Source organism: Chroicocephalus ridibundus, chromosome 2 (genome assembly GCF_963924245.1).
Source record: "Chroicocephalus ridibundus chromosome 2, bChrRid1.1, whole genome shotgun sequence".
In the NCBI taxonomy this organism is placed as follows: domain Eukaryota; kingdom Metazoa; phylum Chordata; class Aves; order Charadriiformes; family Laridae; genus Chroicocephalus; species Chroicocephalus ridibundus.
The window spans coordinates 101720004-101741037 of NC_086285.1; the positions used below are offsets into that span (position 1 = coordinate 101720004).

Here is a 21034-nt window from a genome sequence, read left to right on the forward strand (position 1 = left end):
TAACCCCCACTCCCCATCCCCCAGCTCTGCTTGGGGGGAGGAGGTAAAGAAATCAGGAGTAAAGCTGAGCGCAGGAAGAAGGGAGGGGTGAAGGAAGGTGTTTTAAGATTTGGGTTTTATTTCTCATTATCCTACTTTAATTTGACTCTTAATAAATTAAATTAATTTCCTCAAGTTGAGTCTGTTTTGCCTGTGGTGCTAACGCTTAGTGATCTCCCTGTCCTCCTACACACGAGCCTTTTGTTATATTTTCTCTTCCCTGTCCTGCTGAGGAGGGGGGGTGATAAGAATGGCTTGGTGGGCACCTGGCATCCAGGCAAGGTCAACTCATCATAATCTGAATCTCTTCTCCCTAAGTGCCTCACATCTGGGCATCTTACGCAGAGACAGCTGAAGTCCAGCTATGATGAAACCAGGGCAGAATTTAATTTTCATAAGCTTACTTTCCAAGGCTAACAGCACTAGATATTGGGTTTCCTCTCAAAGTCTAAGGCAATTAAAAGTTGGAGGACCTGATAGTGACTCTTCCCACACATTTAAAATGCAATTAGCCAGTTTAAAAGTGTAAGTGGAGTTTCAGAATAACTCACCATCACCTCTCTTAATTACACGCTACCTCTCTCAACTAAGGATTCTGTTCATTTTTATTGCTTTGCTGTCACAAGTGATTAATTTATTTTTTTTCCCCAGAAGTACCAAAGCAGCCAGTTAAACTAAGGAGTCAAATTCAAAATGAAGAACATGAATGATTACATCACACAACCAAACTATATTTAATATTCCCCATATAAACTCACTTTCGATGTAAAGACATCACTATTCCATTCCCAAATATACTTTGCTTTTATTTATTTCACTTATTTGTCTTTTGACTGTCCCTTTTCTTTCATCATCAGTAGAAATGCGAAAGAGAATCTGACTCTCTAAGCTTCCTCTCTAAGCTTCTAAAAAGAAATCAAGCATCTTGAGATGGACACACTTTTTCTGTGCACCATTCTGGAGCCTCCTTCTTTACATAGAACAGCTCACAGAAAACTGAAGTGAAAAATTCTAGTTGAGTCTTATATTTTACTAGGGCTTTGGGTTTTTACCTCAAGACCAATAAGTTTGGTATGCTTACCATGATTTGTAAAGGTTGGCGTGGTTTCAGGCTAAAAGCTTAACTGAGGTTAATTCATGAAAAAATTAACTGAGGTTAATTCACAGGAAAAGGTAGCCAGCTTTAAAAACATAGCATGAGAACTTCACCATGCAGTTTGATGAAAAATACCATTTTACAGAAAGAAAATGAAAGTTTCATTAGACACCCTTATATTATTAACCTTTTCTTCTTTTAGGTTGTTAGTCAGCCTTCTAATTTCTAATCACACTGATGTTCTTAAATTATAGGTTGTGATATGGGAAGAAGCTTTCAGGGTCTCTGAGCCCAGAGTCTCGCTGTCACAAACAACTACAACATGTAACACTTTTCACAAACACAGACAAGGCTTTCAGCTGTAGGCCTTTCATGTTTTATTTTCCTCTTTCCCTCTTCAAGTGCCTGTATTATACATTAAGTTTGAACAAAACCCGAAACCTCTCAGTTTTACAACTCTTGCATAGCGTATTGTTTCTCCTTTCCTTTTTCACTCGAATTTTGTCCCATTACCTACATGCCTGGAGAAAGCAAAGGTTCTCAGAGCTCCTACTACTTCTGCCACATTACTCGTATTTAGCACCTCTTTTGTACTACTCAGTAGTAGTAGGGTAAGATTACCTTTCTCCAAGTTTTCAGAGCCTCCTTTTACTCTCACATGGTTTCGTCTTTCATGATTCTCTACATCAGTGGTTCTCAGAATAGGGACAAGCTGTTGATGGTCCACCATGTGGTTACCTAAAAAGAAACCACACACACCTCTGAACTCTGCTGCCTGCTGTTCCTTCGCAGTAATATTCAATGCAAATCAATTTTCTAATTCATTTAAGTTTAATTGAAAGAAAAAGAAAAGTTAACATTGCAGGCCTTCTGTACTTATTCTTCCGATTACTGATGGGCCTATGAGCATTTGTACTTTGTTGCTGAATCAACTCACAGAGAAGCCCTTGAATTAAAGGACTAGTTAGCTACGAAAGCTTACTAGCACAATGAATCCAGAACTACTCCGGCTTTTGACGACCTGTCACACTGCTCCAGAGGAAACTCGCTGTATCATGGCACTAGTGGTACAGCCAGAAAGCTCGGCTTCTCCAGGTGAGGATCTAACAGCTGATAGCTTGGGGAATTCCCTTGTTACCCGACAGCAAGTTCTCTTCCCTTTATATAGTTCTAAACCAACAACTCTCATGTTATCAAGCCATCGTTATAAAATGGCACTAACTAAAATGTGAAAGGATCTTCTCCAGCAGTCAGTACAATATGTTACAGCTAAGCCAGGATAACAGGACAGAAAGCGGGTCACATATCACCTCTCTTTAGTATCAAATGGAAGTACAGGGTCAATGGACAAAGTCAGCATAAATGAAAACAAAACCAAATCAAAACCAAAACAATCAGCTAAAAAAAACCCCAAAATAGTACAAAGTGCACCTTGCAGAAACCAGATAAAATGTACCTCCATCTCTTATTTAAAACATTAAGTCGTTATTTTTTTCACTTTTTTTTTTGAGAAGTTTAATAAGAAAAAGTAATTGATATCCTGTTTCCAACACAGTAACATGACTTTTTAAATGAGGTGTTGCAATTTAGACCTAAAAGTTCAACTTAAAAGGCAGTAATCTTACGAGAAAAGTAATAACATTATATATCCTTTCTGATGATCTAAAGTTAAAAATAAGGTCAAAACAATTCTACTTTTGCAATTAAAAAAAAAATGCAATACAGCTCTTAAAAATCAATTGCATGAAGCTACAACTTGCTAGGAATCAAAGTTGCATTTCTGTAGTGATGTGCTTCACTGCATTTATTTAAAAAAAAAAATCATTTCAAACCTGGAGAAAGTGCATTTTCTACCCTCAGCAAAAGGTGAAAGACCAGATTTAAGACAGAAAAGGTGGAAGGAGAGAGGCCACGTAAGAGTGCTCTATGCTAGCTTTGAGATAGTACCAATCTCCCTCTAAATGGCAGGGCTCTCAGCTTTTGGGAGAGAAATAGCCAGTTACTGCAGGAATGCCAATCTTGCAGTAAGAGACACCAAAAAAAGTTCTCACTCCCATGCAGATACACACTAATCCAGTACAGGTATAGCTTTAAACACTTTGTGCTCCTGATGAATCAATCTCCTGTAACTACAGTGACCTACTCACCATCTTCTGTAACAGTACCACTGCTGGAACCATTGCTCTTGGCCTGTCTGTGAGAAGAAGAGAGGGAGGACTCTGTGTTGTGAACCTTAGGAGATGGGGAAGGTGAAGGGGAAGGCGTGAGAGTTGGTGATGTGCTTTTAGATGTAGATGAAGTCCCAGACGGAGGCCTTTTGTTCATCTCCAGTTTTTGCTGTAGTTAATGACACAATCATTTCAGTTTAAAAACAAAAAAGTGTTTACCTACATATGATGCTTCAATATTACTTAAGTAAGTTGCATATCATTTCTGCAGAGCATGTAGACACAACCAGAAGTTTCTGCTGATTCTTACTGAAATAATTGGAGCAATACTGATTTATCCCAAGTGAAAGTCTATCCCCTCAAATTCATCACAAAAAATACATTTAATAAGGCTGTAATTTTGGAATAAGAAAATGATTTCTATAAAGGAATACTATATACACGCAGTACAATTATTCTTTTTATAAAAGCTGAAATTAATTTGACTCTGAAAACAGGTCTTTTTGATTCAGAGATGTAATTAAATAAATAAAGCCTCAATTAAAAAGTTTTTCAAAGTGTATCAGATACTAATTTGAAGTAGCACTTCATGCTGGATTAACCAGAAACATGTAGCAAGTCTAAACTAAGTTTTGGGTGCATTTAAACCCCTTGCTGCACTGGAAGTTTCCAGTCAACCCTTAAACTTGTTATTATCTAACGTGAGTCAAATGATTCAAATTTATATTCTGCAAAATATTTAATACATTTGGAGGCATGGAAAAGAGGAAAATAGACAAATTAAAATGAGGAATAAGAACAAATATGTATGCATATCAATCTTTTCCAAAATAAGCTAGTGTACCCTCATCTCCTAAACTCCTCAATATACCTATCACTTCACACATTTCCATGTTTGCATTATGTGACATAAAATGAAGTCTTAGGTGATTTTCTCCTGGATTCCTGAATTCAGAGTTTAACTTAAAATACCTTTTGTCAGTCAGGCTGCTACAAGAAAAACATAAGGAAGAAGTTGAGTTGGGTAACGAAGCAAGAAGGCAGAATGACAGCGATTCCTGCCTCTCTACAATTTTCCTTCTGTGCTATGACATAAATAGAACATTTCTCGTAAATGATAGAGATCGTATTAAAAAGATAAAACTGAGTTGAGTGGTAACTTTTTTCCATTACTCTATCCTACACCACAATGTACCACCTCCTTAGTCCTGCATTGAATTGCCTAGAAGTAATGTTGCATGATACAAATTTAAGAGGTCTCTGAAGAGCATAGTGAACTCATTTCAATTTTTTGTCCCAGTTTTCCCTGTGTTCTGTTATTGGTCATTTGTGTTTCAGAATGGTCTTCCCTCTCTATCGTATTGTGTGCGTTTATTTAAATTACATCACCCTGTAAATTATTATTCAGTTTTTCTTTTCTTTTCTTTAAGGCTTGTCCAATCCCACCTCTCATGGACAAGTTTTGAAAAATGACCAGTGTAACATCACTGCATTTTTAGATCAGCTATTTCCAAGTTTAGACAGCACAAGTAATTCCACAATGGATACAAACGTTAAATTTTCAGCATTTACTGAAACTGTTGATTACAACAGCGAAGTAGGCTGTTTAAGCTTTTGCAGCCAGTGTGGATCCATGTCATTGGGTACTCCCAACAGACACTGATGTCCCAAAAATCACCTCAGACTTGTGATACATGAACATCTATAGCAAGATCCAAACTGATCACATGTATCGTTATTGGTGGATAGACTGAAATTATCTAGACATCTAAACAGAGAGCTCTGAAAGAGCTATTGCCTTTCCAACATACTGGCATCATTTTTATTTAAAAATCTTTTAAACAGTATGATGAAATGCCTTCCCAGAAGATGATCTGCAGGGCACTGCGCCTCACTACTTCTTTATCCCCTAATGTCTTCTACTGTGAGTGTGAATAATAGTTAAAACTTCTTGGTGGCAGCATTGTTGTAACAACAGACCCCAAGATCTGCAGCTCAAAGCTCACAGGCACAAGTATTATCACTTAATAGGCTAACTAATATAACTGGAGAAAAAAAAAGATTTTTTGGGGCACACAAGCAGCTCTTCTGAAATTATTTCCAAGATAAAAACCAGCTGAGAGGAACTGCTGAGAGTTTAATTAGAAATACGTTGGTCAGACCACCTCTGGAAAAAAAAAAAAAAAGCATTTTGTAGCTGTTCAGTAGAAGAGACTTTAATGAGAGAAGAGGATAATAAAGGGACTTTGTCTGCATGAAAGACAGACATGGATCATTTATAATCCCAGGAGCAGTTATGCGGGATAGCAAGTGAGGAAAGTTTATCATGTGCCAAAGGATCAGTATGAGTCCATAGCTTTTGGGGGTCCAGCAGAGTTATAAATTTTAGTTCCCAATCTCATCTATGAAAAGCAACAAGTAGTCCCTTCAGCATCAGGATCAGAGACAAAGTGACTACTCAGGGAAACTGTTTTGGCACTGGTAGTTGAAGAGTTTTCTTTTTCAGATTTTTGTCCTCCAGAAATTTAAATTAAATCACGGAACAACTTTGTAACTTCATTTATCATTGATATTTACTGACTAAATATATATATTGCTTACTGCTGCCATATAAGACATCACAGACTGAGACAGCCACCGTCATAATTTTATATGCTGGCCATTTTTGTTTCCTTGGGAAAAACTTCAAGAAGAATCTCATGAGAAGATGCAAAGATAACAAAACAAAGCAAAATGAGCTGTTTGGAGATTACACAAGCAAGAAGTTGAGAAATTTTGCTCTTGGTCATGTATTCTAACATTTTCAGAATACCAGGCATTAGAAATAAAACCCCAAATTATCTGCTTTCTTTCTCTTGCTCTCTGAAATGTAACATTTCCCTGTGTGAATAAACCCGCAAGTTTCACAATAATGTATCACATCTTCTGTTACGATGCTGCTTTCTAACTTTTGAAGATTTAAAATCTTAATCCTTAAAAATTTTGTACAAAGCAGTTGTTAACTTCAAAGTACATGCACAAAAATGGGCAGGACATGAGGGTAAAGCTATTCCAGGAAACTGATAGGTAAGTCAGCAGAGATAATACGGCCTGCACCCAGGAGCAAACCTTTGGTGATGACAACTTATCATTCATACTGTTTAAAAATAACACCTTTTGGAGCAGACTGGATACACGCATATTGTATCCTCAGCCTGCTTGAGCGCAGGAAGGCTTTGCAGAGGGATCTAGACAGGCTGTATTGATGTCAGGTCCTGCACTTGGGTCACAACAGCGCCATGCAGTGTTACAAGGTTGGGGAAGAGTGGCTGGAGAGCTGCCTGGCAGAAAAGGACCTGGGGGTCTTGGTCGACAGACAGCTTAATATGAGCCAGCAGTGTGCCCAGGTGGCCAAGAAGGCCAACAGCATCCTGGCTTGTACTAGAAGTAGTGTGGCCAGCAGGACTAGGGAAGTGATCATCCCCCTATACTCGGCACTGGTGAGGCCTCACCTCGCGTACTGTGTTCAGTTTTGGGCCCCTCACTACAAGAAAGACATTGAGGTGGTGGAGCGAGTCCAGAGAAGGACAATGAAGCTGGTGAAGGGTCTAAAGCACAAGTCTCATGAGGAGGGGCTGAGGGAGCTGGGGTTGTTTAGCCTGGAGAAAAGGAGGCTGAGGGGAGACCTTATCGCTCTCTACAACTGCCTGAAAGGAGGTTGTAGAAAGGTGGGGGTTGGTCTCTTCTCCCAAGTAAGAAGTGACAGGACAAGAGGAAATGGCCTCAAGCTGCGCCAGGCGTGGTTTAGATTGGATGAGGAAAAATTTCTACACTGAAAGGGTTATCAAACATTGGAACAGGCTGCCCAGGGAAGTGGTGGAGTCACCATCTCTGGAGGTATTTAAAAGACAGGTAGACATGATGCTTAGGGACATGGTTTAGTGGTGGTTTTGGCAGTGTTAGATTGATGGTTGGACTCGATCTGAAAGGTTCCTTCCAACCTAGACAATTCCATGATTCTATGATTGTTGTGGTACAAATTATCACATGTTTTGCACTCAGGTTGTGCCTTTGGATGGAACCTAGCTATACCACATCAGAGTGAAACCCAGGGATAACTAACATAAAACACCAGACTCAATCAGGGCCATAGAGAGAAACAATGAGAAACCAAAATAACAGTGCAGATCTACCACAAGATCAAGTATTACATTTACTATTTTTAAAATAGAGTAAAATTAATAATAAAGCAAAATCATGTTTTATTATTAGGCCTGATCTTTTGTAGACTTGTAATTAAAAGGAAGGTTTATGGACCTGAAAAGTTTCCACTACTGTAACAGGTGTTCATCATTTTAGGCTGTGCGGTGTCATGCAGTTATATTTATCAACCACCAATGACTGAGACATGACCTATTAAAATTAGCCAATTTGAAAGTACAAAAATTAATGTTCCTCTGTACCTTTACAACATGTCCGTTGCTAACAATTTGAGTACACTGCAAATCAGACAGAGTGGATGAAGGAGTTGACTGGACTGGACTATGCTGTTGGTTGGGTTTCTGTTCAGGTAAGCCTGCTGCTTTTCTTCTTTGGGCTGCAATCTGAGACAAAACATTATCTGCACTGCCACCTAAGGAAAAAATAAAATAAAAACAGAGTCAAGGAAAGCATAATTTTAAAATATGTATTAATTCTAACTTCACCTCTCTCCACCATCCACTTTCTTAAAAAAACTGCCTGGATGTAATAAGAGACAGGATTGTAAGGTTCAGACCTTTTTCAACAGCTTTCAGGAAAGGGAACAAAAACCAAGCACAGGAGAAAAGAGAGAAGCCAGCCTTACTCTTTGGATATAGTTTTCATGAGCTGCTTCACCATATTGTGCTTACTGCTGCCAGATACAACGCTTGCAGCTTTGTTTTTAACTGAATACCAATTTTTAACAAAAAGCAAGCAACATGGGTAACAGAAAGAGACAGCTCCGTGAAATGTGTGGTGCAATGGATAAGCATCCACCTGATCCATTGTGGGCAGACTCAATAAAATCAACATGTTTTTTCTGAGACTTCTGTAACAGATGCGAGGGTTTTGTTCCCTTTTGTAGGTGTCCAAAGTCCAATCCTGTTCTAACAAAATCTATGGAACTTTTGCTTATACAGCAACAGAAGCCCTCAGAAAAGGCTTAATATCTTCTGCCACCATCACAAACGCTAATTTTTTAGCTGAACCAGATACAAATTGCTTTCTTATTAAAAATAAGAGCAGTATGGTACCTGATCTGTTATGCAGTTCTCCTCCGTGCCTGTTAATTCCCGCAATGTTATTGGACCCACCAGAAGAATGGGGAGAATGGTTGAAGTTGTTGGAATTTGAAGGAGACGCAGGTCTTCTTGCAAAAGTTGGTAATTTGACTGGTCTAGTACCTTTGCTAACAGATGTCTGGAAAACAAAAGGAAAAATAATTTTCATCTTTATTATTTGAGCAAAACAAAGACCAAACTTCAACTGCTATTTTATTTATTCTAAGTTCTGAAATTTCCACTGAAGAACAAAAGTAGTATTTTCGCGCGCATTTTGTTTGCTTACTATATCAGAGTTGCCACTGCTGTTAAAATCATGCTTGATCGCTCTCTGTGGCCAGGCAGTTCTCATCTGTTCAGCTTTGCCATCTTTGCTGAGTCGTGTTCGGTCCGAATTCCAAAGCTCAAAACTTGAGGGTGGTAAGAAAGGTGGTATCACTGCTTTCAGTTTATCGCTGGGCAGCCTGGTAAATGGAGCACTACTTCTCAACTGAGAGAGGGAAACAAAGAAAGGAAAAAAGAAAAGACCCTCTTCTTAATAAACATCATTGGGACCTGATGATGCAGTTTCAAAATTTTAAGTTAAGTAAAAAAGATGGAGACAAATGCATTTTTAAACAAAATAAGATGGAAACAAGACACAAAAGTAGTGTTTGTGAAGATGTACGACACATAATAACAGAGAGAATCTAACGGACATTCTGGCACCCATCAGTACGCTCATTCATTTAATATAATGAATATAGTTCATTACATGGCAGAATATAGTTCATTACATGGCAGAAACTGTCTCTTCTTTCATCATGCTGAATCTTCCTTGAAATTGACTTTAACAGGAATGTTAACAATTAATTTGCAAAGAAATAACAAGGTAGTCCTCTCTGTATGCCCGGACAGGACACCTGAAAACAGTGACAACTGGCTGTTCCTGCTGTGTGTGTTCTCCAGAAACAGAAAAAAACAGCACAACTGATTTGGCTCCCTGGAGTTCTGTCAGTGAGTCACATCTAAAGTTACTTAATCTTCTTGAAAAAGACCATAAAGGATAACCAGACAAATTTAATGACATCTCCAGGGAGTAAGCTGTAGGGGAAGTTAAAGCTACAGTATAACAAAAAAAGAAATAGAATAATACAAATAAACATCCCAAATTAAATATTTCATAGTTGCCCCTACTAGTAATTTCTCACTTTCACATTGTACCGTGCTCCATCCATGTTTTCCTCACAGCACAATTCTTGTCAGCAACTAGTCAGCTGTACCATCTATTCATTGCTGACCATACAAAGGTATGGATAACTCTTGGAAAAAGTCAGTACTTGTGAACAGCTTCCATACCTTACTACTTGTAGTACTTCTTGATCTAAGAAGTACTGATGTATCACAGCGTGTGAGTTCCTGCCTAATGACTATTAAGAAACAATAGCTCTCTTTCTAATGGTGACTTGGATAGGAGGTAAAAAAAAAATAATATTAAAAGTGACGGGAGCTGCATGACCTTCAGATTTGGGCTGAACATACCAAGTACACTGCGACATACCATGGTTGTCAATAATTCATCATCCTTTCCTCCTTTTGCAGGGTTTACACCTGAAAAATATATAAGTGATGTTTTATTGTTTACACACTCCTACTTTAGTTCTCAAGGACAGCCTACTGTTTTCAAACATTCAACAGCTTTACCCTCAATAAGCACACAGAACCAAGATTTCCAGTGACACTCTCACATACCTAAATTGAAGTTAAGACTATTGACTTATTTTACATCACAAGCTGGGGGGGATTTGCATGGAGAGTGCACAATTTCAGTACATATGCTTTACAATTTGGGTTTCTCCAATCCCTCTTTCTTCTCAGTATTTATTCGCTTAAATAAATTCATTTTCACCACATAAACTAATTTATCAAAGATACTAACAACTCTTGAGTGACCTGTCTCTACTTCCAATTTAATGGTGCTTGCTACAGGACAGTAACATTGTTATATTAGCATTTTCCTGCTTAAATGACACTGCACTCAGCATGATCAACAGTCAGGAGCACAAAGATCTCTCTATATACTACAAATACATTACATGTCTCTTCAGTTATACTAAGCGAAATAAAAACTAAATCAAACTACAAACTACATCTTGACTACCCCATGAGAGCTCACTTTGCAGAAGAGAACTCTGGCTTTACCACTAGCTTTGTTATTTGTGATCCGAGCTGCAGCAGCATCAAGGTTTCCAGAGGTGTCCACATCACTCTGTGAAACTGCTTTTATGGTGGAATTTAACGATGGTTCAGGCTCATCAGGAAAAGGCACGAACTGATTGGAAGGAAATCCATGGCGTAATGTCTGAGTCAACTTCAGCTTGCGGAATCGATTGGACATCCTGCTCCACCAGGACTAGATTGATAAGAAGACACAACAATTTAGTTCCAACTAGAAGAAAAAAAGAGGAAAAGAAATGTACAATTAAGTAAGCCTTACAGCCATGATAAATCTGTCAAGGAGTTTTTGAGATAAACCACAAAAGCAATCTTAAAGTGGTTTGAATTATCAACAGAATCCTTCACCATAATTTTTATGCATAAGATTAATCTCTTTCCTTATTTTTCATCTGGCCAATACCTTACCATATTTTTCTGCACTAACTGGAAAGACATGGCAGATAAAAGTATTAGGGCAATTTGAACAGGAAATTTTTACAGCTACATGGCAAATATTTCGTCTTCCCATTAACTTCCAATTTCACCACCCATTCTTACACTCTGGCATCAATGAACTGGCATGTACATTTTCCCTTTTTTAGAGGTGTGCATAGAAGTTTCACAAAAGCGTTTCCTTAAGATTTTCAAAATCAGTGGCAAACTGGAAGAGTTCTGATAGTATTCCTGTCAAACTAAAGATCCACAATCCATACCGTGTTGTTATACAGACAACTTAAACCCTGCCAGATTGGAAAGGCTATAAACTGAAAAAGAGCAAGGCACGGAAATACCAGCTGTGAAATCAACAAAAACCTTAGGCCTACTGCACCTATAATCTCCATCCATATGTGTATCACATACGTGGAGACCCTTAAATGAGAGGACCATCTTCACCCAAAATAAAATTTATCCAAACATTTACAGCCATACGTTTTTGCAGGCAGATAGCACAAGATGCTTCAAGCATTTAGCATGGCATTTCTCTAGACTACGTGAGACCTATGAGCTATATTAAGAAGACCTATCCAAACTGTATTAAACAGTATGTGGCTTGTAGGCAAGTCATGTTATAAGTATCTCCTGATTATTTCTTAGTAAAGCTTCTTCTAGCCTTTCTGGAACACTTTTAAAAAAAAAAAAAAAAAAGTCATGTAAAAGTGATGATACTTCATGAAGGTCGCTTTATGTGATATCCAATCCAGACATCACGCTATTCTAGTTTACTCTTTATTCTTAGCCATTCCTTCTCACCATATATATTTCCCTCTCTCCTTGGAATTTAACATTTTTCAACTGCTTTCTCTTTTATGTCTTCCAAACTGTCCATACAGTAGAACTAAGTAAAATAAACTGTAAACTTATTCCCTGTAAATCAATCCTTCTAGCAGGTGATCATTAAAAAGATTTTAAATCTGCACAGAGCATTAGTAATGGACAGAGTTCTCAGACCTTTGTATCTCTTTGGAGCCATAACTAATAAAGATTTACATTACTTTCAGCAACAAAGACCTGATGGAAAAAGGCAAGAGAGACAAATAGTTCAGAGAAAGCAATAAAACCCACACTGTCCAGCATTTATTCACCTTCCAAAAGGAACCGAAAGGGCAAAAAAATCCATCTAGTTTTAACACAGAGTACAATGAGCTTACAAAAGAGACTGCTTGCACAACATGGTTGGTTTGTTACAGGAGCAAGCTAGCTTCAGTGAACAAAAAGATCACTCCTAAGTTCCCATCATCTTTGTTACTCTTCTTTACAGTGCTTCCGCTTCGTTAACACATGCTCGCACCACAAACTAACCCAAAATGGAGTAAGTACAGCCACTACCCTACAATATAAAAAACTACTGCTCTCCAGCAAAAAAAAACGAATGATAGTGGAGAGGTTCATCTTGTTCCTCTGGCGTTCAGAGTACGGTGGTCTGAGCTTCGGAGTTTCTGGTCAGCTGTTGCAGATGGTTGTGACCTCTCCATGTACCCAACCACACGCACAGAAGCTGCAATAAAGGCCTTTAAACTACACTGCAGTAGCCAAGTACCTAAAATGCATTTGTGATTACAAACAGTGTTGTTAAACAGCTGAAATCTAGTAGCAGTGTGAGAAGGCAATAGTATCAAAGAACAGAAAAACAGTATTGCCACTTGAGAAATACCTTAGACATTTGTAACAACATTAGGAATGACAGAATAAGGGGAAGAACTGGAAATCTCTGCCCTCAAACAACTTTAATCTAAAAAAGAAACTGAATGTGATTAATTCAATTCACACTGCTCCAATACTGTCATTGAGAGTACAAGTTGCTGAAGAAACACAGGCATGAAGAAAAGAGAGGAAATGGAATTTTTGTATATGGAAAAGGCACACTTTTGGTTTTGGGTCCTCAAAATGGTGAGAATCAGTAGTTAACAGTTCCTGAGTAAAAGGGGTAAAGACTGAGGTCATGGCTATCCACTACATAATCAGCAGGTAAAGCAACAAGGGCCTCTATTATGCATAAATTACAAATAAAAGAAACACACAACAAAATAAAAAGTCTACTAGTTCATGACAAAAGCGATCAAACAGGAGACACAGAAAAGGGTTTGGTTTTTCTTAAACTTCTAAGGCAGACTACTTGTAATCAGATATTTTTGTATCAATACTGTTAACAGGAGGAAGGTAGGAATATGTGTACGTTTGCTTAACAGACTAAGAATATTTAAATGAGCTCACATGAATTAAAACCAGACAAGACTGATTAAAATTACCCTAGAGTAATTACAGACAACACGACCTCTGAACAAATACTATCTTTGAGATAAGTTAAGAGGATGGAAGAAGTTACAGAACTCAGGTAAAAGGCAAATAGACAACCACCTTTACCCCAAAGAGGAAAATCTGAAAATGTACTGGTCAAAAAGCTTAACATGAAAGGGCATCATTGAAAAAACAAATCCCCATAACAATTCTACTCCAATTGCAAAGAAAAAAAAAAAGCCATAAGAACAGTCTACTAAAATTGGAGTACATTTGGATTTTAAAGACAGATTTAAAATTAAGATCATAATCGAAATTCAGTTCCAAACTTATGACCATGATACCTTCCGCTACTTAATTATGAGATCTGTGTCTAGGCACTGAAATGCTTCGATGTAAATTCTTCCTTAAAAGCTTTTCCTTTGCTTTGACATCTGACAAAAAGAAAGATGAACACATGCTACATCTCACAAAAAAGGAAGCACAGTCAACGAGGAACTCAGAACCACCCCTCCGCCCACAAAAAAAACCAAAAACCAGTTACATATTAGATCCAAAGTACTTCTTAGCAACAACTTTCTCCGCCTCATTCATTACAGGAAACAATAAACTAGTTATTTATTAAGAGTGAATATATTTACCTTTAGACCTCCTTTGTCATCTGGCAACATTGGGAGATCTAAGGATTGCCTACTTCTGGAACAAGGCAAAGATGACCTGTTGTTCAGTTTATTCTTGTCTTTGCCTATTTGCATGCATGCTGATGCCAGTAACCGTACAAGCTCTGTGTCTAAAAGAAAACAAATTAAGATAATGTTTAGTCTGTTTTGCTTTCCCAAATTATGATTGATATGCTGACACTTTCCCTATAGATCCCATAGAAGTAGTAATTGATCTACCCCTCAAACACAAAGCAGATGAATCCCCAAAACCTTCTTTCTTGGCCTATGTTTCCCACTCCTTCTCCCATGCAGTGGGCTGCAGTGTTACCACCACCTCTCTAACAGTATTTATCAATACACGTAAGCATGCTATTCAGTCAGAATCAGTCATGTGCGACCAAGTGAACTGCCTCCTCTCACACTCTGTAGAATTTAAGAACGACATTGCGATGCTCCCTTTTCTCACCTGACACAGAAGAGAGTAGAGAAAAATGAGTATTCTTTCTTCAAGCGTAGGTTGCAGAAAAGAAGCTTGAAATTAAATCCCAAAGAGAAAGGAGATGTTCAGCCTGGATAACGAAGGGACTGAAAAGACACGGTAAGAAAAAAGGTGGACCAAAAAAGTAAGAAAAAAAGAAAGGAAGAGGAAGAAAAAAGAACAAGTATGAGAGAAGGACAGGAAAGCAAATAAATATTCTGTAAAACTGTATTTTATACAGAAGTCAGGAAAGACTTTCAGAAGGGCAGACAGAACTGACCTATATATTCCTCTTGCTGAACAGGTAACAAGACAAACTAATCTGTCCCACAAGAAGTTAATTATAACGAAAAAGCATTCACAGTATTTATTTTCTAAAACGTCATACTATCAGTGATCTACTTCTGACAAAGGAAAGCTCAGAAATGACCAAAGGTCACTAGTGACCAAAAACCCCATAATGAGTAAATACAGAGAAAACAAACATTAATTCCATCAGCAGTAGTGGGTTTTGGCTTCAGATAAAGCAATTCAGGTACTATGCAAAGTTAACAATAACAAATCACATAGGCTAAACAAACTACAACAAAAAATATATGTGTTTCATTGAAGCCTCCCCAAAACATGTTTTTTTCTAAAGCACTCCCATAAAAACAGTCTCAGCCCTGAAGTGTGATTTATTCTCAACCTTTACAGACCCAGTGAGAGGTTCAGCCAGGAATTCACTATTTTTATTCTGATTGCACTCTCTTTGTCCTGGCCCTTTGCTGCTGTTTACTGAGTGGAAATTTCTAGCTCCAATTGACAGTTCTGTGATAATGACACTACAGCATACCTCGGCCACCACCGTCAAATGCCATTGAACTGGCTCTGGCAACACTAACAACACATTTTGGAACATCTTCAAAAACAAAAGCAAGAGGAATGTGCAAAATCTGTTATCCCATAAATATACACACTCATCTAACCAATTAACTCAAAACCCACCATTGTCAGGCAGCATCCTTTCTTGATCCAGTCTAGCATGAATCTCAGAGGATACTTCCTAGCAACTTTAATGTATTTTCTAGATTGGAAGGGATGTTAATCTGTTTATGTTGTACATTTCCGCAGCGGTCTTTGAAATAACATACCTGGATCATTCAGCAGCATTATCAGGTCAAAAGCTGTGTATCCATTTTTTGCACGAAGATTGACGTCAGCTCCTTGATTTAACAAATACTTTACAACGTCTTTGTTTCTTTGATGGAAGAAAAAAAAAAAGGCATTGCTCGTGTTAAAAAAACAAAAAAAAAAGGAGAAAATCCTAATACTCTATTTTCATTCTTTTATATCATTGCTCCTCCATTAAAGATCAGTTTTACCTTTTTTATAGCTAAATTAAGCAAGTCTAAAATCTGTCCACAAGCTATTCAGAAGCTCCCACGATTCCTTTGTCAGTCACTGTTTACTCCCTATGAATTATGCTAATCAACATGCAGAAAGTCAGTCTAAAAAACCTAATCTGAATAGTCAGTTTCTTAAATTGACCCTTTAGAACTGACTCCGGAATTTGCTGCAAACACCTTCCCAAGAGAAGGCCTAGGGCAAAAAAAGCAGATGGAAAGACAAAGGTCAGTCCTGTAGTCATCACACACCACCACTAATACTTCAACACAACTTCAAATTCAGAACAAACGAGAAATTGCATATAAAAAAGCCAAATTGACTAAAGATAATTTATAAATTCCAACAGTACTTCACTTAATTAGAGATATAAATTACATAATTGAGAAGGCACATTATCACTTCCTTGAGCTGTTTGTAATGCAAAACCAATCAGCATTAAATGATAACCAGGACAAACACCTTCCAACAAAAGTTCATAAAAGCTAGTTGCATAAAAGAAACTCACAATCCTATTCCCATTAGTCCCTCTCCCCTCCCATACACCTGAAAAAATAAGCAGGACTTGCCTTGTGAGTTAAAAACAATACTGTAATTCAGCCTACAAAATAAGCAAACAGACAACAAAGCTAGGAAAAATACATTTAATTCAAAACTCCCCTTGAGCAGAGACTGACCTTGTATAAAAACAAACTCTGACACACATAAGCAACACACAGCAAAAATGTTAAATAGCAACAGCTGACTGCAAACTCTAAGAATGAAGTTGACATACAGATCTCAACCACCCAACTTCAGAGCATTACTTCTTACTGTACAAATTAAGTTTTCACTTCTGAACTCACTCCAGTTAGAATCAACCTAAAATGGAGGAGGAATGTTCCTCCTCTCTTCCAACAAAAATTATGCTTATCCCCACCACAGCTCCTCTGCATTCTTCCCATTACTTTTTTTTCTATTCCTTAAAACTGTGTCATCCGCCCCATCCTGCTTTGCAGTCCTGCATCTTGAAGGTACGCAGAGACACAATCCTTTAGCGTCCCTGGCTCACACAGACCTTGCCTTCAGACCAGAGACCCTCCAGACCCCTCCTGAGGGGGGCAAGCTGAGGCTCTGCAGAGGCTAAAGATTTCCAGTTGTTAGGAAAATTTGCAACTGGCTCATGCCAACCATGGAGAAAAGCTAGGATGCAAAGTATAGAATTAAAAGGGTAAATATTTATTCATGCACATGAAGTGTCCCAGTCACATTGAGGCATGCCAAATGTGGTTTTGCACAGGGTTCTTCCACCCTTAAAGCCTTTAGGTACAACACGACTTTACTAATCACTAACACCCACACTATCGATTACTAATCATAGTAAAACTTTGCAAAGCAACCATATTTCTGCAGCATTTGTGCTGCTTGTCCATTCATCCAGATGTCCCTGGAGTCACTCTTGCTATTGTTACTTTTGTATAGTGCCAGCCAACACTGACAGGGTTTCAAAGATGTGTTAGAGGGGTTATAATGCTGCTGTTGCCTTGGTTGACTAGGGATATCTTTTATGCTTGATGGACAGCTCTTTAAGCTTCCAAAAAGCCAAGTCCTTACTTCCAGGGCTGGGATGTCCTTCTGGTCCTTCCACTGAGCTGGTGTCCTTTTGGTTTTTTTGGTTTTTTTTTTTTTTTACTTCAGCATGAATAATACCATAGTCTCCAGTAAAATTCCACTGCCTCAAACATTTAATGTACTAACAGAGTTAATACACTTTCATACTATAAAGACTGACTGATATAATAGGGAAGGGAATTTTCATAACATAATCCTCTAGGAAACTGAAAGGACAGTATCTGAATACAGGCAGCACCCAGCTGTGCTCTGTGCTTCCACAGACAAGTACCGGCAAGGGGATGTGCCAGCAGCCCTGCAAATCACTTCCTGCTCACTGCTTCTACTCCAGCTGTGCGCTGGGGTGGCTGCTGTTAAGTGAAATGGCCACACCAGAAAAACTGATCTTCAGGCACTTCCATGACATGCCTATTGCTACAATCAGTACTGTGTTGGTGAGGAAGCAGAGAACCTCATCTTAGAATCATAAAATGGATTGGGCTGGAAGGAACCCTAAAGATCATCTAGTTCCAACCCCCTGCCGTGGGCAGGGACACCTCCCACTAGACCAAGCTGCTCAAAGCCCCATCCAGCCTGGCCTTGAACACTTCCAGGGATGGGGCCTTGACAGTCTTTCTGGGCAACCTGTTCCCATGTCTCACCACCCTCACAGTAAAGAATTTCTTCCTAATATCTAATCTAAATCTCCCCTCTTTCAGTTTAAAACTGTTACACCTTGTCCTATTGCTACACTCCCTCATAGAGTCCTTCCCCATCTTTCCTGTATCCCTTTAAATACTGAAAGGTCGCTATAAGGTATCCCCAGAGCCTTCTTTTCTCCAGACTGAACAACCCCAACTCTCACAACCTGTCTTCACAGAAGAGGTGCTCCAGCCCTCTGATCATCTTTGTGGGCAGATGGCTGGACTCCTCTGGACTCACTCCAACAGGTCCATGTCCTTCTTATGTTGGGGGCTCCAGAGCTGGATGCAGTACTCCAGGTGGGGTCTCACGAGAGAGGACCAGAGGGGCAGAATCACCTCTCTCGACCTGCTGGCCACGCATCTTTTGATGCGGCCCAGGATGCTGTTGGCTTTCTGGGCTGCGAGTGCACATTGCCAGCTCATATTGAGCTTCTCATTGACCAACATGCCCAAGACCTTCTCCTCAGGGCTGCTTTCAAGCCATTCTCTGCCCAGCCTGTATTTGTGTTTGGGATTGCCCTGACCCACATGCAGGATGTTGCACTTGGCCTTGTTGAACTTCATGAGGTTTGCACAGGCCCACCTCTCAAGCCTGTCCAGGTCCCTCTGGATGGCATCCCTTCCCTCCAGTGTGTTGACCACTCCACACAGCTTGGTGCTGTCTGCAAACTTGCTGAGGGTGCACTCGATCCCACTGTCCATGTCACCGACAAAGATGTTAATAGCACCAGTCCCAATACCAGCCTCTGAGGAATGCCACTTGTCACTGGTCTCCACTTGGATATTGAGACATTGATCACAACTCTTTGAGTGTGGCCATCCAGACAGTTTCTCATCCACCGACCGGTCCATCTGTTGAGTCCGTGTCTCTCCAATTTAGAGACAAGTATGTTGTGCAGGACAGTGTCAAATGCTTTTCACAAGTCCAGGCAATATCGGGCAGGCAGCATCAGTTGCTCTTCCCTTATCCACCAATGGTGTAACCCTGTTGCAGAAGGCCACCAAATTTGTTAGACATGATTTGCCTTCAGTGAAGCCATGCTGGTTGTCACCGATCACCTCCTTATTTACATATGCCTCAGCATATTTTCCATGATCTTGCCAGGCACAGAGATGAGACTGACCTGCCTGTAGTTCCTCAGGTCTTCCTTTTTTCCCCTTTTTAAAAATAGGAGTTATGTTTCCCCTTTTCCAGTTGGTGGGAACTTCACTGGACCGACACAACTTCTTAAATATGATGGATAGTGGCTTAACAACTTCATCTGACAGTTCCCTTGGGACCCGCAGATGTGTCTAATCAGGTCCCATGGATTTGTGCATCTTCAGGTTCCTCAGATGGTCTCAAACCAGATCTTAGGCAGTACCTAACTCTCCCAGTCCCTCCCTTTACCCTTTGCGACTTGAGCGGTGTGGCTAGAGCACTGGCCGGTGAAGACTGAGGTAAAAAAGTCATTGAGTACTTCAGCCTTTTCCATATCCCAGGTGACCAGGTCTCCTGTTTCCTTCCAGAGAGGGCCCACATTTTCCCTAATCTTCCTTTTATCACTGAGGTACCTGTAGAAGCTTTTCTTGTTGCCCTTGACATCCCTGGCCAGATTTAACCCTATTTGGGCTTTAGCTTTCCTAACCTGATCCCTGGCTGCTCAGACAATTTCTCTGTATTCCTCCCAGGCTACCTGTCCTTGCTTACACCCTCTGTAGGCTCCCATTTTCTGTTTGAGTTGTCCAGCAGGCCCTTGTTCATCCACGCAGGCTTCCTGGTGTTTTTGCCTGACTTCCTCGTTGTTGAGGTGCATCACTCCTGAGCTTGGAAGAGGTGATCCTTGAATATTAACCAGCTTTCTTGGGCCCCCCTTCCCTCCAGGGCTTTATCCCATGGTCCTCCGCCAAGCAAAGTACCTACATCTGGACCATATTATGTTGGTCCCAGGAACTACTTCAGAAAATTTTATCAAAGTAAAGACAACTTGACCTCCTATTTTTCCCCCCTTTGCTGCACTCTCATAGCCCAATGAGACCTGTTGACTAAAAATGAAAGCTGGAGCAGAATATCTGCATTTGTACAACTAATGTAAGCAATACCTAGCAGTGAAGTGAATTTTTACCTTTGCGAGGGCCTCATCTACAAAAATGGAGAAAAGTTCACCTTCCTAAACAGAATATCCTGTATTCTGACAATGCCAACTGTATGACAGAGATCACATGTGAAGTACCAGGCCAGTTTCTGGGGTCTGACTCTTAACTGCCTACCTACATCTATAACGTAGCTTTAGAGAAAATGACAATCAGTTCTCCAGTGGGCACATTTCAGAAAACTCAATGAAAACTAAAGCTGAATAGGGAAATATAAGAATGGGTTTAAGACTGGAAAATACGGCACATGGAAGGGTGATTGCCTTGAAGTTTCACAACTTGATGTAGGCCTACAGCCCTGGCAGGGGGTGATACTATCTTACAACACACTAAAAAAAAAAAAAACAACGAAGGATGGAAGTTGGAATCTGCCCTAAAGCTCCTAGTGCTTGCCTGGAGCATGTTCCAAGCACTTACTGAGCAAGATTCAAGTTCCCAAATGTGCCGCTCATTCTGCAATCCAAACGGCATTGAGGTCTGCCCTGAAAAGCTGAGTGCAGTGCACAAGTCCTGAAAAACTGAGGCCACTAGTCTCTCAATTTCTTGTAAGACACCCCTGCTTCC

At 39.5% G+C, this 21034-nt stretch overlaps 1 protein-coding gene across 4 annotated transcripts in view; it reads right to left on the bottom strand.

The window, feature by feature from the left end:
- Nucleotides 1-21034, bottom strand: part of ANKS6 (ankyrin repeat and sterile alpha motif domain containing 6) — a 44389-nt gene that overhangs the window by 10545 nt on the left and 12810 nt on the right. For all 4 annotated transcript variants that reach the window (XR_010069980.1, XR_010069981.1, XM_063326319.1 and 1 more), the window contains exons 5-13: nt 15791-15897; nt 14159-14307; nt 10767-10977; nt 10126-10175; nt 8872-9075; nt 8559-8724; nt 7746-7915; nt 3283-3472; nt 1757-1873 (exon numbers count right to left, since the gene is read on the bottom strand). Coding sequence is in view for 2 of the 4 variants with exons in the window: in XM_063326319.1 (XP_063182389.1) it covers nt 1757-1873; nt 3283-3472; nt 7746-7915; nt 8559-8724; nt 8872-9075; nt 10126-10175; nt 10767-10977; nt 14159-14307; nt 15791-15897 (1364 nt within the window). In the remaining 2 variants the exon portion in view is untranslated. The remainder of the gene's footprint in view (nt 1-1756; nt 1874-3282; nt 3473-7745; nt 7916-8558; nt 8725-8871; nt 9076-10125; nt 10176-10766; nt 10978-14158; nt 14308-15790; nt 15898-21034) is intronic.